Source organism: Syngnathus acus, chromosome 21, assembly GCF_901709675.1.
Source record: "Syngnathus acus chromosome 21, fSynAcu1.2, whole genome shotgun sequence".
In the NCBI taxonomy this organism is placed as follows: domain Eukaryota; kingdom Metazoa; phylum Chordata; class Actinopteri; order Syngnathiformes; family Syngnathidae; genus Syngnathus; species Syngnathus acus.
In genome coordinates, this window is record NC_051105.1 from 7,586,333 (window position 1) to 7,612,574 (window position 26,242).

Sequence of the window (26,242 nt, forward strand, 5' to 3'; positions counted from 1 at the left end):
TCAAGAAAGGACATTTTTATTGCATGTCCATTATGTTTCATGTCAAGCATTTATAAGAATAAGAATAATATTTAATAAATAAATAATCCCAAAACAAAAGTTGGATTTTTTTGTAATGTGTATGTCTCATTACAACCGGCATAAAGGTAATAGCATTTCAGAAAAAAACATTGTACAGATAGTCAGATAGTGGTAATGTGATGGGCTGGGGCTGCTTTGCTAAATCAAGACCTGGACAACATGCTCTGCATGTAAGACATAATCTCCACAGAGACGTAAAAAGTGGTTGTACAAACTCTTGATTTGAGTTGTTGTAGCACATTTCAAGCATCCTGTTGTTTCCTGAGCTGTGGTTGACATACAGTATAATGGTCATGTTCAAAATGCAGGAAGATTGAAAATTAAATAAAAAGTGCTCACACAAGAAGTCAACGGCACAATCATTCGCTAGCTCTCCTTTTCCAAATAATTCCAAGCTCACCTGAGTGTAGCCCAAACAGGGAGAATAAAAGCTGTCAATGGAATTAATAAATTCAATATGTGCACTCTTTCAATCTCCGGCGCAGTATTGAATTCCCGCCGAGAAGCCCGCCATGCAACGTAGAGTAACATAGCGAGGCGCTATCGATAAACAGTCACGCTATCAATAAAGGCACAGACACACACCAAAGTAGACATTCCAGCCAAATAAAAAAATACTTCCGCGAGGGCTCGGTCGCCGACGACGGTCAAAGCCGCTCTCCAAAGTGTCAGAGCGACGTCTCAAAGACGACGTCCTGGAGGTGGCGCGCCTTTCGCTTTTTGTTCTCGTACACCTGCAAGCATACGAGGGAAAGCGGCGTCACGGAATACGAAGGCGCAATCGCCACGCCGATCTGGCGGCGCCCGTGTTTATGACAGCTGCAGTCGGCACTGGCTTGAAGGGATTTGTCAGCCGCTCAAGCATGCCAGAGTGGCTTATTTAACGGAGGAAACGTCCAATTCCGCTGATAGTATGGACGGATTTATCTGGGAAACCTTGAATTCTTCATATAAACAGTCGGGAGCTGCACAGCTGCAAAGAAGACGACATTACCTAACCTTGAATATGATTTTATATTTACAGACTGATGGAAACAAGAAAAAAAAAATTGAACTAATTAATTGACATTATATTGATTTTATATGAGAAAAACATAAAATATAACTTTGGATGCCTGCCATATTCGTAGAGTAGGTTGAACCATGGAGGGGGGAAAAAAAGCATCCAGCTCTGAATTGAATCTGACGCTTCCATTTTTGTGTGCTTTTCTATTAAATTCTATTGAGAAAAGAATGGCATTCACCGGCGGAGGTAAGTTTGACGGAAAAAAAAAAAAAAGCTGCAAACAGGAAGTCCGCAACGCGCGATATCCAGAGAGGCAGCGAGCGAGCCTCTTTCAATGCGCACAAAGCCGAAAGAGCTTGATATCAGATTATTGAACGTGTAGAAACTTGAGTGACAACTATAGAAACTTGTCACACAACATTTCAGTATTTAATGTAAAAGTGGTGCTAGACAGTAATCTGATGAAAGGGGAAGCGTCGCACAATGCGGGAAAGGAAAAGGAAAAGGGCTCGGACAATACGTCGCCGCCGCCGGTGGAGCAGTGTGCAGGCACGCTAACAGCGCAGCAAATAATAGCGCAGTGTGCTGACTCTTTCAAATCACTATTTTACTCATTTCACTCCTCTGGCTGACGAGATGGACGGGAGCTGATAAAGTTGTGAGAAAATGAAATGATGCCCACTTTTTCTCATTGCACAAAGGCCCGTTTGAAGTTGCAATGCAATGCTATCTGCGGCCCCAGACAGATGCGGCGAGAATGGCGCCCAACAATAACGAGCCCGCCGCTCTTATCGCCCGTCGCTGTCCGAGGGGGAAATACATCACAAATGAATTTCACAGGGAAAAATATGGACGTTCTCTATGACAGTAATCCCCATAGAACGTTTATCGCCAATCACCGTGAAGTTGAACTCAATATTTCTTCAAGAATCATCTCTAAAATGATCTCAAAATTATGTGGAGGGGGATTATATGGACACATTTTGTGATCATATCTGATGATGATAAATCTACAAAGGGATCGTTTCTCTTGAAATTAATGTTCTGCTGGCTGTAGTACTTTTGCTGAAAAGCGTTCTTACATTGTCAGGGCTCATTTTTTGCTTCACTCGATCAATGTCAAGATGGAGTGTCGGGCGAACGCTTCATCATCATTTGTGATGCAACACCAAAACACTCGCTTCAAAAGTTAGCGTTTGGGTGATTCATGCTCGGTCATGCTAGCTAGGTTCATCGTGTGGAAAATGTTTGGAAATATTTTCTGTTTATATCCTATCATGATAGTCCGGCTATCATATCGATAATATTATTAAACTGGTTGACGAGGAAACAGATCATGGGCAAACTAGGGCATACAAAAACTGAAATATATACTCACTAATATGGGGAAATATTATGCCAAAGTCGAATTGTAATACAATGGAGGGGCAATATTTTGTTGATATTGTGAGTGATTACCTGTTTGGCCATGTGTAGCAGAGAGGCAGCCTCAGCTCGTCCTGTCTGCTGGACCATTTGATAGAAAAGCCCTCGGTGGTTCTGGAGCAGCACGTAAGGTTCATCATATTCATGAATTTTGCTGGCATCCAGGACCTGCAATCACGCAGGCAACGGTTACTGTTTTGCTCGTGCCAGGCCAGCACCCGCGTGTTTTATTTTTAACTGCCCAAGCTGTTCAATATTTGTCGATTTTATGGTGGCCGGACAAGCGTTTGGTCCCGCAGAGCCCTCCGCAGACTCTTGACAAACACGACCACAAATGGCACTAATTGGCACCTCTGCAGGCAGTTGTAGGAAAAGAGCCAAAGAGAAAGTGGCACGAGAGTCGGCTCAATGAGAGGAAACAACGTGAGGGAGGAAGGCGGCAGTGCTGTGACAAAGTGTGGTGATTGAATTCAGTCTCTGCGGAGGTTTGTTGAAAGCCCTTCAAAAACAAAAGGTGCCTTATGACCTGAATGTGTCGTCTTCAAAGGGCGAGTACTTTGTTTTAATTGTATAGTTCCGGTAAAATTCGACGTGTTTCGCTTAAAAAAAACTTTTATGAAAGCCACAGTTCGACCTTGCAGGAAATTGTGATGTTGGATTGTGTTGAATTTGATAGACTCCACTATAGTATGCCTAAAAATTATATACGTCCATTTGACTAATGTCAAAGTGCAGGAAAATGTTTTATCCCAAATACAAGCAGAGGTAAATCTGAATATGTCATGAGAACCTTGAGGACAATGGAAATTTACCGCCTTGCAACCTACCAGTATTCTGTCGCAGTCGATGATGGTGTTGAGCCTGTGAGCAATAGTGAGCACGGTACACTCTTGAAACTTGCCCCGGATCGTCTGCTGGATCAGGCTGTCGGTTCTAAAGTAGCACAGAACACAACACCTGAGAACAAAACACTCTTCCAAAAGCGCCCCGAGCGGGGATTTTACGCGGTGCACTACAATGCAGAGAGGTATGCGTGGCAGGAGACGTGACAAAGCAAAAAGGTTATCGGAGCTCCCTTTGCAAAGTGTTGTCAGGATGTTTAGTGGGGGGTGGGGGTAATGGAAACACAAAATAGCATTAGCATTGTCTGTCTGACATCGGCGTTGATGAGCCCTGTTGGAGTGCGACTTCTAAACTCTATGGTGACCTCGGGTCCACATTTGCCGTGGCCTCGTCGATGACAAGGATGCGGTTTTTGCGCAGGATGGCTCTGGCCAGACACAGCAGCTGCCTCTGGCCCATGCTGAAGTTAGAGCCCGACTCAGTCAGCAGCGTCTCCATCTTATTGGGCAGTTCCTCCACCGCCGCCTTCATCTGCACCTGCAGAGAAGCAGAGCACGGCCCCCGGCCCTTCATTACTCCCTTCTAAAGGCTTCCCGCTGAGATGCCTTTAAAGAGCCATCCAAACACACCCATTAACCGCCTGGCACAAAGCAAGGCCAGGTCCGCCGATGACCTTGGCCAGTGCTCTCTTGTGGCAAGCCTGGAGCTTTAATCCAGGCCACCAAACCCATTCAGAGGCAGGACCAGGAGCCGAAGCCCTTCGCTGTGGGGGGAGCCTTCATCCTGATTGGCCTGACTGCCCAAACACATCTTTGAATGCTTCCCAGTTACAAGCCGCACATTGAGCGGGGCCCCATGGCCCTAATGGGATTTCCCCCCCATGACTTGTGGCGAGCAGGGAGGCTGAATGGCGGCATTGTACGGGGGGACAGAGGGATCCCCCCCTGGGCCGGCAAGGGGGAATCATTCAGAGATGGGCTGGAGTACCTCTCGGAGTGCATTCCACAGGTCCTCATCTGTGTGCTGGCTCAAAGGGTCCAGATTCTTCCTCATGGTGCCCGTGAAGAGAACCGGGTCCTGTGGATAGACGGATATAGAAAGAGAAGGCCGTGGCCAGTAAAGATAATGACTAGGGCTCGGATGCGTGAAAGGGTTAAGACGGGCCTTTATGGAGCGCATCTAGGAAATGTGTGTGTGTGTGCTTGGGGCGGGGGGGTCACAAAAGGCTCGATACACTCAGGAGTCTCATTCAATGCTTGGGCCGCTTCGCTATGTTGAAGAAAAAATATGGCAGAGAAGTGAATATTATACATTTTGTACAGTTGCCAAATTGGTATAGATTAGTAAAATAAAAGTCATGTGCGTGTGTGAAATGACTGTTGCGACAGGTGGGACTCCATCCAAGCCACACACACACACACACACCTGTCGCACGGATGTGACGTGTAGCCTTCTATATATTTCTTGGTAAAAGGTAAGGAAAGAAGTAAAACGCATGCTAGCTTTGCTAACTTGACACAGAGTTCTTCCTGCTTTGATTGTGAGTCCGCTTACTTCATTTAACTGATGTGCACTACTTCAAGTGATTGTCGTGTTTGTGTGATTTTAAAGGTTTGACTGTATGTGAGTTAAAAGGCGAAACTTCTGTGTATCTGTCAAGCACGCTGATATAAAATCAGGCATCCTTGGTCTTTTTATAACTCCTCTCAACATTTTTCTACGTGAGGAGACACGACCACACCATCTTCCTCCAAAAAAAAAAAAAGCACTTTTTAGTTTACCTGTGCTTTAGATGCTCCACTGCTTTATTTCCAGCACTCTTTTTATTTCCCATCCCCACCCCTGACAGCCAAAATAGAAGCGTGCCATTAAGTCAGCTGAAGTCCCAATTCAAACTAGTTTTGTGACATGCTTTAATTGAGGATTTGCCGTTCTGTCGGATAAAAAAACGCTTTCAAGCACAACTTTCCATTCTGCGATTATGTGCTTCACTAATTCCTCTGTTTGCTGCACACCTCTCTCTCTCTCGCTCTCTCGCTCTCTCTCTCTCTCTATATATATATATATATACGTATATATATATATGTATATATACACACTTTTTTTTTTTTAAAGTCATTTCTGGGTAATTCAATAGAATCTGCAATGGCTCCTTTTTAATGCCATATGCTAATAGAAGCTTATCATAATCACATCTGCGGCTGGCAAATAATGAAACTCCTCACCGCCGCATGTATCTCATGCATATCGCACTCGACATTCTAGAAGGGAAAATGAGGAAACCTAAAATTACGTCCCAATCTTTTCCACGCGACAGGTTGACTGCATATCATGTCATCTTTGACATATAGCGAGTAAAAGGGTTTTCAGATGAATGTGTGCGGTTTGTAAAACTTAGTGCTCTGCAGAGAGACATCTCATAAAAGCGTGTCGTTACACTTGGGATTTTCCCCGCAGGAGCGAGTCAACACGGTCACATCGCATCTATCTCATTAGTTGGGACCAGGAGGGAAAAGTTTCTCCAAAGTGGCGGCGATGCCAGAAAACGATCAAAACCACATCGATTCGTTAATGAACGTGTTTTGGGCTTTTTGGCTGCGACGGCGAGCTAAGTGATGGCATACAAGGGGGCTCTGACTGCGAGGATGGGGAGACTTCGGTCTAAGCAGCTTTCCCATGTTTGGGGGGGTAGAGGGCTAATCCCCTGTCAGGGATGCGGAGCTGCTCTCTTCGCGGTGCCGGCCGTGGGAGTCTCCTCCCCTGCCTCCGCTCGGCTGACACTCACCCGCGGGCTGGCATTTTCCTCCTGCCGTATCGCTTTCAACAAGCGGAAATAAAGTTAAACTGTCTTAAGGCGTCCGTTTGTCTCACTTGGAGAAATCCTCTGAGTGACGACGCTTACTTGTGTTCGATTTTAGGCAAGGTGTATAAAGCCGCCAAAAGCATGAGGGTTTATGTAAGCAGTGACACAAAATGGTTAGAAACTAACAAGCTCACAATATGGCTTCATTTCACTCTCAATGTCATTTAAAGCACCGTAAAGAAAAATAGGAGAGAAAGTTTAAGGGGATCATGTCATAATATGAGAAGGAGGAAGAATGTCATTGTTTTCTTTTTGGTGTTGTTCAATTAGCACTAGCTTCGAAAAAAATCGCTGTATGCATCAATTGCAAACATTTTAGAATTGTAAGTCATCCAACTACGGTGCAAGCAGTTGTATCTCGACTTATCTGTTGGTTTATGTTAATGATGAAAAGTAGGAAGTGGTGATAACAAGCTGACCTGTGGGATGATGGATATCTTCTGGCGGAGGGTGTGCAGACCGATGTCGGACGTGCGAAAGCCATCGATCGTGATCTTGCCCTCGGGTTCTGCCAGCCGGAACAAGGCCGAGATCAGAGAGCTCTTACCGGCGCCGGTGCGGCCCACAATGCCCACCTATAGAGGACGGATAGAAAACTGCATTTGCACAATCAGAAAAAAATATTTTGTAAAGCCCAGCGTTACATACTCTTTATATATATTACAACAATTTCTTTTTAATGCAAATCTCATCTTTCATTTTTCTGTTTACATAAAAACTGCTTACACAGAACCGAATAGTTTCAAAATCCGAAGAATCGTGTTTGACTGCGTTAGACTTTGCGTGTGATTGATGTTTGGTCCGCTCCATGAAAAGTTCTCTTAAGTGAAACGGATCTGCGTGACAAAGAAGTTTGCAGACCACTGTATTGTGAAGCATGGAGGGTGGGGTTTGCACAGACTTGGAAATCCCCTTGTGTTTTTGTTGCGGTGGAGCTGTGTGTTTTCACACAATTCTCCAGAGGATGCGGGATATCAATGGCGCATGATGGCATTTTTTTTTTTTATCACCTTCCATTGGCAGTGTGGATAGCCACTGACCAAGTAATCCAGCTTGTTATGAAAATTTGTCATCTTTGCGTCAAGGCGACTTGGAAAATCAGCTTATGTACAGTATGTGACCTTGGTGAGGAATGTTGTGGTTTTATCCAGCAAAGTCGCCCCCCCCCACCACCACCACTGCCCCCTCCTTCCCTTCCCTCCCTATGTCAGAGCCAGAACCTCCACACTTATCAACCTATTCATTGTGAAATCAGCCGCCCTGCCCAAGCATAGCCATGCAAAAACACACCCCCTTGCATTAAACACAATCCCAATCATCCTCAACCATCTCTCTCCATATGCCTTCCTTCTTCCTCTCTCTCATAGTGAATAAACACTTGTCACCGGCAGGTAGCTCAAAATGCAAATGTGGATCCACTTCAACAGTCTTAATTACAAGATATGTATTCCATGAATCACAAATGGTATAGTCCTGGAGAATCAGCAGCACAATATGCTGTCCTTTAATAATTGATTGGGAAAGAATGCCACGTAACAATGAAGCACATCCCACCTTCTACGCCGGCTGCATATCAACCCGCGTCACGGGCCGTGCACACCGCTGAGGAAGATCTCGTCTTTGGAAACACGGACTATGATTATTTAGAAGGAGCTTAACACAGAAAAGCCATTTGTGGCATTTGTGGAGTCGACCATTACGATGATCACTGATCTGAAGTCTCGTGGAATTTGATGACATCATGCATGACTATGTGGGCGTGTACCTTTTCTTTGGATTTGAAGACCACAGTCAAGTCCTTGAGCACTAAAGGCTCACTGGCACTGTAGGAGAAGTTGACTGAGTCAAATGTGATGGAGCCTCTCTTGGGCCAATCAGGCGGCGGCTTTGTGTCCGTCTCCCAAGGTGCTTCGCTCTTCAGCTCCGCGTACTCTACCACCCTCTCCACCGATGTCATCTATGAAAACGACTCCATTAAAATGAATTCTTGTCCACAGAAACTTCTCACAATCCTGATCTGCCTTTAGTCGACTTTTGTCGACTTGTTTGAAAGTTGTGCTTGAAGTGATCTCATACCATATTCTCGATCTCCGCGCTCTGTCTGACGCCCCACTGGAACATGGCAATCAGTGTCACGGCGTATGACAGAGCCAGACCAACTTTACCGGGGTCCATGTCTGAAACGAATACACACATGGTCAGATGTCGAGAAGGCGTCACATGGCTACGGGAAGTCCATTCGGTACCGTCACTGAAATAAAGGCAGCCGAATGTCGTAACGCTGATGAAAATAGAGCAAATCCCATCGAGGCGCACGGCAAGCCAGCGAGAGGTAGTCAGGAACAAGAACCAGGCCTCTGTTAGCAAACATGGAGATTTTGTTAAAAATCAGTAAACGTTGCTTAGTTGAGCTAATACGTTTTATGACCTGAGTGGAGATCTTGACAGTCGTCAAACATCTCCTGAAACCGCCACTGAACTTTAAACGCTCGGATGGTGCTCAGACCTTGCAGGGAAGTCGAGAGGTGGGAGAAAACGGGACTCCTTGCTGCGGGAAATGGACAGAGACGTACATTTAGCATTTCAACGTACACATTTATAAAAATGCTCGTTCTGCACTTTCATGTATAATAACGGACAGTGTTTTAATGGAGCTCAGTCAAGCAAAGACTTTAAATGTTTTGTTGTGATAGTCTCGGCGTCTATATGAAAGCGTTTTATGGAAATGTTGCAATTCAGCTGTCTTTTGTTTGCGTTTGTCAGGCTCACAAAGCCGAAATGTTTCCGCTTAAAAGCTTAATTCTTGAAGATGACACAAGCTATTGGAGCAGTGCGTATTGGAGCCTTTTGCGGCGCGGCATCCGAATAGATGAACTCAAGCCCGGTCATGCCCACTTGGCATTTTCCCTATTGTATGTGATGTCATGAACTCCCGTCTCTTGAGGAAATTGCGTGTGGCCGAGTCAGAGGCCAGCGACACCTTTAGCCTTTATGCTAATGACCGTGGAGTTCCTCAATAGTCTATTAGCATTCCTGTGGTTCGGCTTTGTCTACCACTGCCAATAGACATGGCGACGCCCCCCCTCCCCCCTCCAAAAAAAATTTACTGGTCGCCTCCAAGCGCTTGATATCCCTGGAGGTCTGAAGGTAGTAGCGTCGCAAACACAGGAAGACGACGAAAAGAGGAACAAACGGGAAGAGTATCCAAGGCATGACGATGGCGGACACTGTGACCACACCAAGCACTTGCAGGAACACCTGAGGAGACAAAAAAAACAACTTTAACTGTTTGTCTGCACGCCACCGTCGTATAATAAGTAGCAGCAGGTTAGCCGACTCACTGCACGCGCGGAAGGAAAACCACGGCAGTGCTCATTCTCACTTAGAAGCAGGTGAGAATTTAACACTTATCCACAGCTCATTTCCAAGCAGCCCCCTACGGTGGAGCCTTCAACACCTTAAGTGGCGGTGGCAGGCATGAGGCCAGACCACGCTGACTGTCCGCTGGCCACCAAAAACCACACTCTGTCCGACCGTGACAACACACTGACTCGCCAGCTGTGGTTTTAGATCTGACAACACAGTCATTTAACGAAGGGTCAAAAGATTTTCATCCCCATTATCCCCCTGAATTTAAGTCACAGTACATCCCTGCTTTCAGCCATTTTAAAAATCAACATAAAAAATGATCCTAAATATGTACATTTATACTACACATATATACCATGATCACATTCAGATATTTTATTTTATGTGATGAAAAGCCTCTCCGGTTCATTCCGAGAGGGTATTACCAGTTGAAGCACCGGCGTGGTGGAGCCCACACAATCACGCGGGGAGTGGGAACTACGAAGCACATCCGATCCCGAGAATTTCACACTACATAAGTTTCAATCTGAGCCTTGATGGAAGGCCAGCAGACTGCGGCGAGAGATGGCGCACGGGCCATTACTGCGCGCTATCAGGGCTCCTTCCTTGAGGGCAACACACATGAAGTGAACAAATATCTCCCCGTACTCGTCTTTACATCATGCTAACTGGCTTAGTTCATTTCAATTCTAATAGGGCCCATTTCAGTCGGGCTCGCCAGGGCCCGAGCCGAGGCGCCTTATCTGACGGCAGGGGTCATCAAAGGGGACGCATGAGGAAAAGGAAGCCTCAGATAGCACCCCCCCTCCGGGCCTTTCTGTCGCCATGTCCACCCGTTTGATGTCATCCATTTTGCCCGGTCTGCCGCTTATCGTGTCAGGATCGGGAACACGGCGGCTCCCGCCCACCACTACACACAGATGACTCCGATAAGTCATCCTCACCCTCTCGGCCCACGAGCATATCTCGCCGGCGAAGCCACACAGGAACAGAAAACTCCCAAAGCCACATCCCGTCGCACATAAAAGTGGATGGATGGAAGAAAGGTTTCGTGTACAAATAAAGAATTAGCGTTAATTGCTCTATAGCGAGGAAAAGAAAGCCACCGCACGCATGTGATTGATTCATTCAAGCAAAAGCGCTGTGCGCAAAGTCCATTCGGATCCCCGCGGACCCTAATTGCTTTGACGATAGCATCTCCTCTTTGATGTCACAATAAATGGGCAAAATTGAAGTTAATCGTCATATTTGTTTGGGGCAGCGATAGCGCGATGCAAAGTAAACGCTGGGCTTTTAATGAAACATCCCTCCGGATACGAGGAGTCGGCTCGCTCGCCGCCCGCAACCTCCTTCTGGCTCCTTTTTATTTACTGACAGCGCGCCGCGCTCGCCACTGGGAAAAAAGTGCAAACAAAACAGGAAATGAGGGGAAAGCACAGCAAAGAAAACTCCTCAAAAGAAGTCCTCTGTCATTGCCGGATTTTTTTTTCTTCCCCTCCACACTTTCTGTGACAGGGCGGCACAATAAGCTGCAAGGGTCAGTGGTACTGAAACAAAACAGGGCTGTTCTTCTCGGGCTGCGGAACAATGGCGGTGACCCGATCCATTCTGCTGTGTCTTTGGGCTTTATTTTAGCATTAAATGCCCAGATGCGGATGCCTTTCTTTGACTGTGGACACCTCCTTCACATTTGCTCCTTGTGGGCCATATTCACTTCATAAAGCTGCAGTCGATGCGTTTTGTTGCGTGATGGGTTGAGGCTGACACATACTACGGTGGTCTCGGTTGCCGTCTACATTGGTGGCTCAAGTAGTCCTCGGATTAGGGCCTTTGTGTGCTATGAAAAGGTAAAAGAAGTCACTTATTTGGGCTCAGTCAAGCTGCTGATTTCCAAGCCCATCGTGGAAATAAGAGAAAGGCTTTGAAATAGGGTCCAACTATAAATCATTTGTGCCCACCATTCAGTCATCCCCGCCCTTTTCTCCTCCTCGGCGACACAAAACACATTTCTAACGACACGGGAAAGCTGTGATTGGTGAATTGCGGAAAGCCCGGGATTCATCATTCTGACACATGGGGAGGTTTTGGGGCGAGGCGGAGACGGCGTAAAAGGAAGTTCCCATGCTTGAAGGACCCCTCCCGGACTGGGGTAGTGTGAGTCACGCCAGCTGAGAACCGTAGGACCACAGCATCCTGGATGATGCTCTGCATCATGTGACCTTGTGTCACTGATCATACAGTCACCTTGATTTTTTTTTTTTGCTCCATGTTTTCCATTATTTATCAGATGTCACTTTGTACTTTCAGTTAGGGCAATTTAGGTGAGGCGTTATTTACTACGATCTACTTTCTTAAATTTTCTTAGTCTTCATCCGACCTTTCCAACATCACAGCTTTCTCCAACTTACATTTGTTGTTTTTTTATGATCGTATGGAAATGTATAAGGCGACACGCTGTAGACATTTCCAAACAGAAGCATCTGCTATTCTTTCCCAAAGTAATCTTCGCAGCGCCTGAAGCTTTGCGGCGCATTCTTGACTTCTTCTGTCACCGGGGCGGTGAAGAACCAGAGAAGAGCCGATGAAATCCCATCCCACTACGCTGACGGTTACGTCAGCACTTCTCATATCCCACAAAGCCGATGAAGAAGCCTGACACACAATGTGCCGCCGTATGGGCGCACACACATGAACAAAAAGAAACAAGATCCACCCGCCAGTGTTTTTTAAACAATAGCCATCTTCTGTCTGTGTTTTGCGAGTGTCCTCTGTGCTCTGTCGGTGTCTATAGCACGACGAACAAACCCCGGCGATCTTCTCTCTAATGACTACTGCGGGCGTTGCTGTTGTGATGCTTGAATTAGGAGGCAATTTGTATGCTTTTATTTGCCTTCAATGAAAAATTGCAGTCACGGGAGAATGAATTTGCATTCCAAAACTATTCCTTAATTAATTATTCAATTAACAAACGGGTTCAGAAGTATATATACTTATGTTCATAGCAAGTGTGACGTGGTCAAGAGCTCTCAGAGGAAGTTCTGAACTGACAGACCCCCCCCCCCCTTCCCACAACCCCCCTTTTTGTTCTGCTCTGCCCCCTCTGTGAAAACAAAGCCAACTCAGGATTTAAAGGTCAAGTCCGCACAAAAGCTAATAGTCCACAAAGCCTGAGGTGTTTTTAATTGACATTTCTCTCTTTGTCGCCTGGCTGTGAAGAGGAGAGCAAAGAAGACTCTCCCTTTCAGTATACTAAATTACTGCAAAATAAGACCTGTTTGGGGAAAAAACAAAATGGCCGGTAGGGTGTAACCAGGTTTAGGGAATCCCCTTGTTAGGTGGGCATGAGGGTGGTGCTCCTAAAGTGCTTACTTCAGCATAAAAGGGAGGAGGCTCCGGTGCAAATCCCCTCACAGAAAACGGGCTCTCCCTATAGAGGGAGATAAACCAGTTAGGGCTTTGTTTATGAAGTTTCACTTTATTCCTGCCTGACAACCATTTAGACAAAGACTATGGGGGAAATGTTCTCCCAGGAATGAGCAACAATAGTCAGGATCAGCAGCTTTTCTGTGCAGCTAATGCTTTGATTTAAAAAAGGGTGTGTGTGGGGGGGTACCCTTCCTTCCTAAAAGCATTAATGATCTGTGGAAACACCTGCAAACAAGAACTGAAAGTTACCCAAACAATACAGCTTTGTCCAAAACAGGGAGTCCTGAACTTAAAAGGCACTCAAGACTCAAATTTTGGTGCCTCTCCTGCAAACCAGCAGACATGAATTTGATAAAAAAATCAAAACTATGTCCCAGTGCAAAGATAAGTTGGTGACCCAACAAAAATTCACTTGGGATCTGTTTCTAAAATATGGCACATTTATCACACTGTTTTTTTTTCCTTCTTAACAAGACAAATGACAATAACCAGCGTAATTGTCCAGTAGGTCAGGTGCAAAGCGAACATGCGTTTTCACTTGCGGCCTTGTAAACTTTTCACTGCTTTCAGCGTCGCCGGCGGGCTCTTCTCTCAACTTATTATTTTACTTTTGCCATTCTTCACCTTATCAAAATGAAGTGGACAAAAAAAAAAAGCTTTTGTGCGTGCCATCTTTTGTGCTTTGAGCATTTTAAGATGGCTTTTGTCTAGCGGGAGATGGGTATCTGCCACAAACATCACTCAGGCATTGTGGAGTGGGGGGGATTCGTTTTCAGCGCGCCTTTGTTCCATTCTTTGGCCCTAACCAAGGAGCCACGCCTGCTCCTCTACCTCCAATTGTGCTGCGAACATTCCCTTCTTTGTGGAGCGAGGCGCATGAGCTGGCGCATCTCCGCGGGCTTTCGTGGGAGATGGTGGGGGTAACTTAACCTGCTCTTGCATCGGGGTGGCCCTTGGCTAGCGAGACCTAAGATGAGCGCTGCATAAAGCCAATGAGGACAATTGGAATGGATGAATCATTTCAAATTGAAAATTCAGTCAAAATAAACAGAGGCGTTCAACCTGTCATTTCCAGCGAGCTAAACCACAGTGACATAAAAATACGTGTTTTTTTTACTGTGCGAATTTAGCCTCAAGGGTGCCCCGTTGCCCCGTGGCCATCTTTGCAGCTCCACCCCTGCAAACACGACCTCACTTCCTCTCAACACCTCATCCCCGTCATCCCCTCCCGACTGTTTCCCTCCATATCTAAGCCATCATCCTTTGTCCATTATTTCCTGTGTGCCACCTTTTTCCTCTCCCAATCACTTGCTTAGGCTGCGTGGACATTCTGCGAAAAGGCCGACTGTGTTGTGTCGCACTACGAGAGCCACGCCCCCTCCCCCCTCACACCCCTAGCCCATGAGGCACTTTTATTAAATCTGCGAAGGCGCTGGGCCGCGCTGGCAGGTAATCCCACAGTAATTGTTTCCAGATTAGGGGACGCGCACCACAAAGCAGGTTTAGCCAGGCATGAAATGGCCTCCCCGCGCTGCAGCAAGCAGACCTGGCGAGGTGAGACTCACCTGGGTGAAGTCCACAAACGTCCATGGCAGCATCGAGTCTAGGAAGCCCATGTCTTTGGAAAACCTGTTGAGGATTCTTCCTGTGGAACCACGCCACACAAAAGAACACATAAAAAGAGATGTTGAACATAATTGGAGGCATTTCTATAATTTGCCTCGCAGTAAGTAACCCAAACGAAATAACTTGACCTACCAGCAACTTTATTTACAGCACACTTTAAAAAACTATGACGGTATAAACAATATACATGATTCTAGCGGCAGCCATTTTAATTACTGCTGTACAACGTTTTGTTTGTATTGAGCCAACAGAGACGAGTGTATCACATCTGGAAGAAAAAAACTCAGTTTATCGCCTCAAAACAATGACTCATTTGTTTTGAAGAATCTCTCCGATGAATACGTGCAGGAGGCTTTTGTTTGGCAACAAAAGGTGGCTCAACACAAACTGCCTGTCTGCCTTGTTGTTGTGACGTTAATTGAGCTGCCTACAATCTGCTCAGGTGTTCATTATTTTGAATATTTTTTGTTTGTTTCCTTTATATTGCCACAGAGAACATGGTCATATCCTCCGGTGGCTCTCACATACTGTTTACTGCAGGGTCACTGAAAGTGACAATCCCCACGCCACTCTGCTTTAAGACTTTCTTTATCGCACCGTGACTGAAGAAGAAAAAAAAAGTGGCGGTGCCACCTATTCCTCTGTCACTCAACAATAAAAGTGGAGCAAAATAATAATATCGCTGTATATAAAATGTTCACTCCCGATTTAATTTTCAATACCCAATATCGGTATCAATATTTTTTGCAGGTGATGAACCAAAGTTTTGACTTAAATTTTTATTTTCATTTTCTTTAGTTTCATAGATAATGTATGATGATTGTGGTGCATGAAAAATTCATATCAGGAGTTACTCTGCAAATCCCACCCCTGACTAAGCAAGCAAATATATTTTGATGTGACTATATGAATGCAAGCTTTAAGAAGGCGGAGAGAGGGAGGAGGATGCGGGAGCGTGTGGCCCGCCGGTGGAGCCGTGGCACCACTGACCTAAAAGTTGCCTCCCAGTCACTGCTATGGAGGTGGGCCCTGTAATCACCTCTCTCCACGGCTGTAAGCGGCTTACGGCTTTATCCAAAATAGCGCTCCCGCCTAAAAACATGCATGCGGACGGGGCCGGGCTCCCGCATAACAGCCATTGCATAAACCCCGCCAAAGCATTATTCCCCGCAACGAGCCAGCAATGCTCCAAATCAGCGCTGATTCAAAGTCAAGTGGCGTAAGCATGTTGTACACTCGGAGGCAGACTAATCGTATTCGCGGTGTGAGTGCCCCTTTAGCGTACAGACGTCCCGAGGGGAGGGTTCAAATAAGCGAGGTAAAGCTTCGCTTAGCTGCTGCTGCTGCTACTATGCTAGTGAGCAATCTTGCCGGAGCCTGGAAAAAAACGGCTTGTCAAAGCGTGTTTGTGCAGGTTCCGATAATTTTTTATGTAATGTTACCGTCTAAGCCACAGATGACCCAAATTCTCGCAAGCCTCGAACAAACAATGCCGATGAGAAAGGGATATGTTTCTGCCGGTTACATCATGCGACGCTCCAAGCTGCAGACATCAGTCAACTATCAGCTGTTTGACGTGACAAGCGGCTCGGTGAACTGAGAGGGAATGAGCTAGAGATCCGGATGCATTACGCTCGCCGCGCTTATGTGAATGCAAATGCCTGTGAGGTGAGATCAGTGCGGGACAATGGCTTCAATCACTGGGAGCTTGTCAACAATATCAGCTTTTGTGCCAAAATGGCGATCAGTGTTTCAGCGATATGCGCTGGTATCAAACCATTTCTCATGCTTTGAAGACACCGGTGGTGATTTGCGCCACTTTTCTAGGCTCAGGAAATATCAAGCCCTCCCAGCTTAGGTGGAGATAGCAGGTGAGCGGGCCCCCCATCACATTTAAAGAAGTGGAACAGTGGGGTCCGGCTCGAGCGAGGCGTGTGGCAAATCGCTGTTCCCTGTAAACATCGCGATAAGGAAGCAACTCCGCGTGTGGGCACCGGCACACTTAGAGAGGTCTTTTCAAACAGGCAAGTGCAATAATGTCGTAGAGGGGGGAGGGGGGAGAGTTGCCAAGGCTGGAGGTGGCACAGCTCACCTGCACTTTCCATGAAGGGCCCAGGGGGCCTGGGGCAGCCTCCCACCGCCGGCACCTTGCTGCCAATACTAATACATTCTAAATCCATTCTCTTCGCTCTCACCGCCAGGCTTGTGCAATCTCCCTGCCTTCCCTTTCATGCAATTAAATAGTGCAAGTGCCGAGCGAGGGGGAGCTCTATCAGCCACACTGCACACGCGCGCGCGCCGCTCCATCTCCACATTCAATTTACACACTTCGATATCATCATCCTGCTGTCTGCAATGCTTCCCCCACTTTGCATCCTGGACCAGGAATTCAGACATTTTGAGAAAGAAGAAGAAGAAAAAAAAACTGTTTCTCTGTAGACACAATTAGAATCTCACATGGAGGAATTACAGAAGATTTAATGTTCAGCACTGAGATGGACCACTGTGTTGCTGTGAAAGGCGAGTATAGTGTATGTGTGTGTGTGTCTGTGTGTGATGTGTGTGTTGACTGCAACTCAGCTCCTTAAGTGTGCTGATGAGCCAAGGCTCTGGCCTGCAGTCTCTGAGGGGATTAAGCCACTCAATGACACTAAATTACAGGGATCAACATCAGGCTCAGCACATCCACCACTGTCTGTGCTGCTCCAACTGGATCACCTTTGGATGAATGGTTCCGTTTCAAGTATATCTTATGCTAAACTCCAAATATTAAGTTTCAGTATAGGACGATTAACACAAAACAGGGGCCCTGTTCCTAGCAACCATTTGTATGAGTAGCCTGAGTTAAAGTGATTAATTACAATTTATCCCATCGATCAACACTGACACAAATTGGTACTGAATGTCTTGAATTTCTGATACAGAAGACATACAAAGCCTTACCGTCGGTTCCGAGTCGGTAGGGCTGTCGTGCATTGTTGCTCGGCACATTCAAACAGCGACAAGTAAGACCTTTGTGCAGTGATGCCTGAAAGGGTAACCTTTACCTCCGAGGCCCACACTCCAATGCTCAGCCTGTGCACAGTGGCAGTATCGCTAACTCGCGTCAACTGTTGTCAAATCTCTAACAAGATCTCATACAAAAGCTAGATTGCAAATTTTGCCATTACAAAAAGATAGACGCCCGTCTAGGTTGAAATGCTAACTAAAGCAATTTGTATTCATTTGTATCTACTGAGGTTAGCATGGTTAGCGGAATTAGGATAATTATCACGAAAATGCTCCATTATAATCTGCATTTACAGTCAATTTTAAATATATTTATTTCTTGCTTTTACGGCCAATGTGCGGCACATTTACAGTTCATTTTAAATATATTTGTTTCTTGCTTTTACGGCCAATGTGCGGCGCTATGGCACACCAAGATTGATTGGGTGGAAAAGTTCCATCATGACCCACATGGCAAAAAGAAAATAAATTGTATATAATAAAACGGATTTGTTCATTTACTTTGTCGTCAGCGGATTGCTTTCTGGTTCGTGTTACAGATGGACAGTATTCTACCATTTCTTTTTGTGGCACTCAAAAAAACAATTTCTCTATCTGTATTTTCTTTTTGGATATCCACCAAAACTAGATTGGGGGATGCCAGGAAAATATGCTTTATCTCCTTTACTAAAAAAAAAAATCTGATGTGTTGCTTTTGTGTACTGACTGAAAGACAGGCATCAAAACAATATCTTCTGCGTTCAAGCTTTAGTCGGATTAAATACCACCAAGAATTATAAACTAAATCTATAAACTAATACCGCTCTGAACTGAGGATTCTTGTGTAGGTGTCATTTTGCTAATTCTATGCTTGCATGAGATTATGCAGGTGTTCATTAAATATGTCCCGGCTGCGGTTGTAAGCTGGCGAAGCCACGGCGTCAAAGCATCACGCAGGATTTGATCAAGGTTTAAATTCCATTACGCAGACGTATAAATATGACAAATCAATTAATAATGACTATCTTGATCTCTGAAGCATTAGCCTGAAAATCCAGTGCTGCTTTGTTTGCCCTCCTGCAGGCCAAGCTGTAATAATAAACGGACCGGTCACACAATAGTCGCCGATAGCTCCAATCAGATAAGCGTGTGTGCTAAGCCTCTCCAGTGCGCCAATGTAACACACACGATTACATTATTTCAAAGTGTTTGTGAATAGATTAAGTCACACCCAGATAGTCCCGACACGCCGCACGGAAGCAACAGCAAACATATCGGTGACGGATTGGAAGACCAGCAGTGTTTGCTATAGGAACACACACACGTCTTTGTAAAAGGTGAGCTTTGACGCTACGCCCGCCTCAAACACCCTTAAATCATATTGAAGCAGTTGACGGTGACTCATTAGAGCGATACGAGCCGCTCTCCTGTTGCACATTCCCACCAGGGCCGATTGGGTTGTAAATGCATTGCCTCTATCAAGAGATTAGACTGAGTAATTGTCTCCTGACAGGTGAACAATGGCCAGGAAAAATTATGTCTTCAATTTTTCCTGCGCATTTAGCCAGCTGACTTCAGTTTAAATGACAGATTGTTAAAAAAAAGTCTATAATGAGAAGTTACACAGTGATTAGCAAAAAAATTTGAATTTGTTGTTCGCAGTTGACTTGTGCTTGAAAGCGGAGTCAGGTTTGTTTTTTAAAAGCACCTATTTTTTTAATATAAAAAATTGAAAATACTACAAATAATCTGTGTACATTAAAAAAATACAGTACATATTTTCTATCAATATCTCTGGGCTAAAACACGCAAAAATAGGTGCCTTTATTTTCCCTGCTGTCACATAATTTTTGAATGTGTTTATGAGAAATGTTTTAATGTGTATAAAATATTTTTATATACATATTTATCAAAATACCCTCAAATCAACTTTGTACCTATCGCACTTGATTCGGTGTAATTTCAACCTCAAATTGTAAAGAAAAAAATCTTTCAAAATTCACTATTTATAATAAAATACTTTTTAATTGTAGTTTCATTAGTTATATTTGTTGGTAAACATATATTTATTAAAATCAGTTTGTTTTATAAGAATGCCTTCATCTAAGGTAAAAAGTTAAATTGTACAGTGTAAGCATGTTTTAAAGAAGCAAAGCGCAGTCTGCTCTCTAGTGTTGACTTGTCAGAATAACCTCAGTGCTATTTGAAATAACAAGTTGATGAACAAAGTCAGCCCCTTACCAATTGGATTGTTTTGGAAAAAGTGCACCGGCGTCCGCAGGATGCTACCAAACATGCGGTTGTGAAGGGTCTGGGCCGAGTTCACCAGGACATTGAAGAAGACCAAGTTGCGAACGAAGCCGAACACCACCGCCGCACCTGTTAAACCTTTCGCATCAGAGGAAAAAAAAAAAAATCAACTAATAATAATATATAAATAATAATAATAATAATAATATATAAACTCTGATGCCGTCTTCATGCTTTTTTTTCGAGGACAGATGAATTTAAAAGGTCTTCTGTGAGCGAAACGAATGTCGTCCACTTAAGTGCCTCTTTTTTTTGTCCCCTGTATGTCTGTGAGTTTAAGGACACATTGGGAGTATCAACGTAACCTGAGCGTAGACAACACGTAAGGGGCCGCTATCTCTCAACACAGCTGAGGCCCTTGTAGTCACACTTGGCCTTGAAGGCCTTGGGTTACTGCCAAACAACCACCGAATCCTTTTTCTGAAAGGATGCTGTATTGTACAGAGACATACAGTACTTTTTTTTTCAAAGGTGAACAATTAGCAAGATTGACCTGCGTAAACACTTAGGTAGAGGTCAAGGTCCAGCGGTACGGGGAAGCTTCCATTGTGGAACTGCGTTACGTTGACGTGCTGCTGCTCGGAGGCCCTGCCGGAGAAAAGAAAAAACAAGGATACGTAAAAGAAAAGAAGCGGCACAAACAGGACGTTTTTCCACAGTGGCAAAGCAAAAGGTCGCCTTCAAAGGGCGCCACATGAAGTCTTGGTTAACATTTTATCCCTAGGTTTTCACCTCAACACAAAAGTACCCTGTCACGGGGCTCCTTTTTTTTCTGCAAACAATTGTATAATAAGAATCTTACCAATGAGCAAGCCACCAGTCCTGCAGCACAAACGCCACCTTAAAAACAAATCAAATCTTCCTTTTTATGGAAACAGCCAATACACAATTCCATTTGGCAAATTATCATGGACTCACGTGTGCGAGAACGTTAAGGAGCATGAGGAGGAAGAGAACCAGGAAGTTCGCGCCTGCTCTGAAATATTTCACATATATTTGCAGGCCGATGGCTCCCTGCGTGCGCCTTTCCTCCTCCGTGGGCTGCGCTGCCGCCTGCACATACACATGCGATCCATCATTGAACAGCACGACGCAAGGGAAAGGTAAGCCTGTACTGCCCTCTCGAGGAAAAATGGAAACAGCGTAGTTGTATGAATACTGGTCATTTAAGAACGATGCATGAATATTAGCAATCCATTTTAGGCACAATGAAATCAATAAATATATGAGTTTTAGCAAAAATAAAGTTGTAATAATTGGTGAGAATAATTGGGATTTTACAAGGGTCAGGTATTAATTAGCAAGAATAAGGTCTTAATATGAATGTCAAAGGAAGAAAATGCTTTAACAATTTGTAAAAATGTATTTTACAAGAATCAAGTTGTCTTCCTCGTGGCATCTTATTAGACTGCCTGTCAGAAAACGTCTTTGAGACAGCCGATCAAAATAAACGACATCCGTAACCCAGTTGCACCTACCGGCGTGCATGTCTCGTCCATCAGCGAGTAGCAGGAGGCGGACAAGGAGGACATGGAGGACATGGACTTGTCAGAGAGAGTCAAGGTTGTGCCGGGTCTTTCCTCCTGGCTGTCCTCCTCCTTGAGGAGTGAGGTGAAGTCAAGTCCAGAGTTTTGCAACTCTCTGTAGCTCCCCTTGGCCACCATTTGACCCTGACGACATGGAAAAGACCCATGAGACATTTTAGTTCAAATATGAATGATTGTTTGTCTATTGTGCCCCGTGATTGGCTGGCAACCAGTTCTGGGCGTGTCCACAGTCACCCTTTGACCCTAAGAAGGGAAAGAAAATGATTGAATGGAACTCTGAATATGACTCCCTCACCTCCTTCAAGACTACAATTTCATGGGCGGCCTTCAGATATTGCAACTGATGAGTGACGAGAACACGTGGCTTGTCCCTGAGGAGTCCACAAATGCACCTGGGGTGAAAAATATCAAAATTGTTCAAGGGGAAACAGCTGAATATGACACGGCGCCGCTGTTTTACTCTTCAAAGATGTGCTTGCCGACTTCAGCGTCCACAGCGCTGAGGGGGTCATCCAGGAGGTAGATGTCTGCATCCCGGTACACTGCTCTGAAAAACACAGTCAGAGGTCAAGTCAAAAGAAAATGCCTTGTATCTTTTGTGCACACCTGGCCAAGCTGACTCTCGCCTTCTGTCCTCCACTCAAGTTGGCTCCTCTGTCTCCGACGGATGCCAAGTCGCCACCTGGCAGCAGCTCCATGTCCTGGGCAGGGTCCAAACTCAGTCCTTAAAAGAGTCACTCCAAACTGGACTTACTGCAAGAACCTTCACGGGGGAACCGGAATAATTCTCACTCTCTTGAGGGCGCAGGCTCTCAGCACTCGGTCGTACTTGAAGCGGTTGAGCTCTTTGCCGAAAAGGATGTTGCTTCGGACGGTGCCGGGTAGAATCCAAGGCTGCTGGGAAGTGTAGGTCACGTCTCCTCGGATTTTGACCGCACCGCTTTGCTGACTCATCTCTCCCAGGATGGCGCTGAGGAGAGACGACTGATACAAATTTTCAAATGAGACGGCGCCAAGCCGACTTTACGAGTGCCTATCAATGGCGACGCTACCTTTCCGGAGCCAACGGGACCGATCACAGCAAGCAGCTGATCAGGTCTGATTGTGAAGGACACATTCTGTAAAGTTGGAGCTTCTTGCCTCTGGCAGGAAAACATGCAGTCACTTAAAATATTTCAGGTTGCTGTGGACAACCTCATTTGTCCTCACCTTGTCCCAATAGCACACCAAATCCTGAATCTTCATCATACAGTCTTTCTTCTCTTCCGCCGGGAGTCCCAGATGCTGAGGAGCAACTTCATCCAGGTGGAGAAAATTCTAACAGGTATCATGCAACAGCTTTTTGGATTTTTTGGACAGAATCGATTTTTTTTCTCATCTGCATTCATACTTGAATCCTTTGAATGCTGATGAGGGCCTCCGAGACCTTCTCGATGGCGAAGGGAAAGAAGAGCGTGATGGTGAGTCTGACGGCGCCGTAGAGGGAAACGGCCATGAAGGCAATGCTTGAAGACAGCCGGTTGCCCGTCAGCACGTAGACGCAAACGGTGAGGAAGATGATGAGCTTGCTGGCCATGAAGAACGACGCCATGTTCAAACCACGTAAGTAGCTGCTCTTCATTATTTTGGAGCTCTCCATTCTGTGCCATCACAAATTAGTTGTCGGGGGATGCAAGGGGGGTGTATCGGCCGAACAGAACAAAGGCAAACCTTCGGACTTCATCCACGAGCGCGGCGAAGGCTTCCTCCCACCCGTACATCTTTATCACACGGATCCCGGCGATAACCTCGTTCATCGTGCGTATCCTATCATCAGTCAGGATTGCCGTGTCAGCCCTAAAACCACACACACACTTGTGTCAGTAGCGAGACAACAGTTGGCTTTCTGGTCATTTTGATGAGTTCCAACCTCAGCCTGGAAAACAGTCTTCCAAACATAGCCTGCACTGGTATAAGGACGAAAAAGACGGCCATCCCCGCGAGGCATGATGGACCGATCCAATACATCAATAAGATTATCACCAATGCTGCCTCTAGGGGGGCGATCCATAGAAAGTGCAGATAAAGTGTTACCTGGGAGAAAATGACCATCAATTAGAATATACAATACAATATTTTATTTATATAGCGCATTTCACAACATTACTGGTTAAAAACCTGACACTCAAATGTTAGCGACATATTTCAGTGTCTTATTTTGACGATTAAAGTTTACAGCTGATGGAAGCTCAAAAATCACTACCTCAAGTATATTACCAAAGAGACAATTACCTCATCAAATTTGTTGACGTCATTGGAAAGCAGATTGACAATCTGTCCTGTTGTCGTTTTAGTCAGCGCCATGTTGTTAAGACTGAGAGCCTTTGCAGAAAAAAAAAAAGTGTTTCGTAGAGGGCCTAAAACGTGACTCAATAACGCCGCCCTTCCGTACCTTACGGTAGATCATGTGACACATGGCCACACGGATTTTCATGCCCGCTCTTTGGACATGGTAGAAATAGAGATGGTGGAGGATGGCCATGGAGACGGTGGACAGACAGATGCCCGCTGCGTAGCCGTAGGCCTTGTGGATGGCAGTTGGGCCCGTGGTATCGGGACTCTCAAAGTACTCGATGAGCTTACCGAGTAACACCGGCTGAATGACTTTAATGACTTCCTGATGGGGGAAAAAAAACCAGACACGTTTTTAAACACCCAAAATATATCCTTGCCTTCTTTGACTTCACCTGTATGACGAGGTACACTCCAATACGAGCGTTGGATTTCCAGTAACACTTGACGATGACTCTGGTGAGTTCAGGCTGTCGTTGAGCTTTTGTCGCTAGCTTAACTTCTTGATCCCAGTACCTTTGAAAAGTAGTACATATCAATATTATTACATCAGCGCTGTGTGATTGGTGCTTTAGCGACTTAATCATGTTTCCACTGGAGTGTGCATGAGTGAGGGTCCTCAGCTCAAAGAGCTGCTGACAGCACCATGTTGTTCCTTCATCAGAACCCTCTTGACAGCCAAGCCTGTTGACCGGACAGCATGACACTAAACGTCATATGCGACTGTGTGAGCAAAGCAAGACTTGGTCCTAAATTGAGCTCTAATAGTCAAAGCGTCGCTGCAAAACAGACTCGGTTGGTGTCGCTTCAGTAATACTTTCTATATATAGGTGGGCCGAATGTCTCAAAAACAATATCACATTTCCTGAAAGGGTGAGGGGAGGCGGTGGAGGGGGAGTCTGTACTTCATATGCATTAAACATGCTGCACATTTGAGTAGTTTATTTACAGTTGGACTGGGGTATGATTTTGAATTGTTGAGCTATTATTTATGTAGCTCCAAGCCTTTATTACAAATTAAATGAACAGACTCTACATTTTGACGTTTTCTTGTTCATAAATGCAGATAATGAATCGAAATACGTTGTGAATACACTAGGTATTCTCACCACTGTAACTCCTCCCCAAGTCTGTCTGACGCATCCTCAGGAAGAACTTTGTACATGTCATCTTGTTCTAGCCTCCTCTTGTAGCCAGTTTTGAACAAGGGATTCAACCAACTAGGCAAAACAAACATAGTCAATGTCAAAAATCAATAAGCAGCAGTATTAGTAGGATGTGCATGTTTTTTTCCGGGATTAAATTAAACCAATGTGCATTACAATAGCTTAATGTCTTTGAATGCAAAATTCAAAAATAAAAGATCCACTTTTCAAAGAGCTTGAAGCAAAAAATAAAAATTATGACATGCATATTGCTGCGCTTTTGCGCCCTCGGAGTTTTTATTTGTTATTACACATGCGCTCCCTTTTCAAACCTCAACTTGAAGTTGGTTTTCATCAATTGCATGATATTTTAGCATGACTGACAACACAAGCACTTGTGTCAATGTCGGCTGTCGCTGTTTTCTTACCAGAAGAAAAGCTTGGAGAAAAGATTAGCCTTTGAAAACGGATTATCCTTCACGTCTTGACGCAGAGCTTCCATGTCACTGGGAAAGTAACACGGGTACTTTCTCTGTCACCAGAATACTTAAAGAAAAACAGGTCGAGTTTACGTCAACATTGCAATTGGTAACGTTGAGGAGAATTAAGGACACTTGTTTCTAGTAGAAACACCGGCCGGCAGCTGAGCGCGTGTGACGTAATCAAGCCCACCGCATGTTGTGGTTGGCCGGCAGAAGTGTCCATCTATCACTTACTCCTGTTTCCTAATAATTAGATATATAAAATAAAGAGGATAGATTCTGTGTATACAAACAATAGGTTAAGTAGGTTTCTTAATTGGGACGTTAATACTTAAAATGTGTCAAGCAGAACACAAAAGAAATGAGAGATAAAGTCTTGCGCCATCTAGTGGTATGTTTGATAATATAATTTCAATTGGGAGCGCATTTACAATTTTAGAAGTAGGTTCAGTGGTCCAGCAATATATGGGGCAGGTTTGCTCATTTGCATTAGACAGTGCCATTGCCTAGAGATTAGTTAACATGAGCAAATAAATAAAAATGGAGTGTGATTTATGAAAACAATCTTGATACTTCAGGTGTTTTGACAGAAGCATGCAACAGCACCCTAAGATGGAAATCATGAGTCATCCTCTTTCCCTAAAATAAATGATGAACTGTCGTGGACTTTGCTTACACCGAAACGTCACTTTTTCCATTTGCTGTGTTAATATGATGCCTGGTATTCCTCGTAGACCGAAACAGGGGCACACAAAGGAGATGCTTTGGCATTGTCGAAAAATAACTAACCAACTCCTGCC

General features: G+C 45.0%; 1 protein-coding gene across 2 annotated transcripts; it reads right to left on the reverse strand.

The window, feature by feature from the left end:
- LOC119115404 (multidrug resistance-associated protein 4-like) lies at window positions 1-25,621 on the reverse strand. Of its 2 annotated transcripts, none has more exons than XM_037239854.1 (31): window positions 25,389-25,621; window positions 24,925-25,035; window positions 24,211-24,331; window positions 23,916-24,140; window positions 23,756-23,845; window positions 23,394-23,557; window positions 23,195-23,320; window positions 22,875-23,124; window positions 22,694-22,801; window positions 22,537-22,626; window positions 22,248-22,454; window positions 22,091-22,185; window positions 21,945-22,031; window positions 21,780-21,876; window positions 21,420-21,607; window positions 20,856-20,991; window positions 20,740-20,777; window positions 20,431-20,525; window positions 19,869-20,015; window positions 14,579-14,658; window positions 9,326-9,476; window positions 8,647-8,766; window positions 8,465-8,575; window positions 8,295-8,395; window positions 7,984-8,175; window positions 6,638-6,793; window positions 4,343-4,432; window positions 3,720-3,892; window positions 3,340-3,445; window positions 2,546-2,680; window positions 1-815 (listed from the first exon to the last, which is right to left on the reverse strand). In XM_037239854.1, the coding sequence occupies exons 1-31, from the start codon at window positions 25,460-25,462 to the stop codon at window positions 750-752; spliced, it is 3,930 nt and encodes a 1,309-aa protein (XP_037095749.1). In that variant the 5' UTR covers window positions 25,463-25,621; the 3' UTR covers window positions 1-749. The 2 variants fall into 2 exon arrangements, with proteins under 2 accessions (XP_037095749.1, XP_037095750.1); XM_037239855.1 differs by having other exon boundaries at window positions 20,856-20,990; window positions 21,416-21,607; window positions 22,277-22,468.
- Between the last annotated feature and the right edge of the window lie 621 nt (window positions 25,622-26,242).

Excerpts from the sequence above, each read along its gene's own strand:
- LOC119115404 (XM_037239854.1), bottom strand. The coding sequence starts at position 25,462 with ATGGAAGCTCTGCGTCAAGACGTGAAGGATAATCCGTTTTCAAAGGCT. Across the intron at positions 25,036-25,388 it reads TTCTCCAAGCTTTTCTTCTG|TTGGTTGAATCCCTTGTTCA; the intron begins GTAAGAAAACAG and ends TGTTTTGCCTAG. Across the intron at positions 24,141-24,210 it reads GAGTGTACCTCGTCATACAG|GAAGTCATTAAAGTCATTCA; the intron begins GTGAAGTCAAAG and ends TTCCCCCATCAG.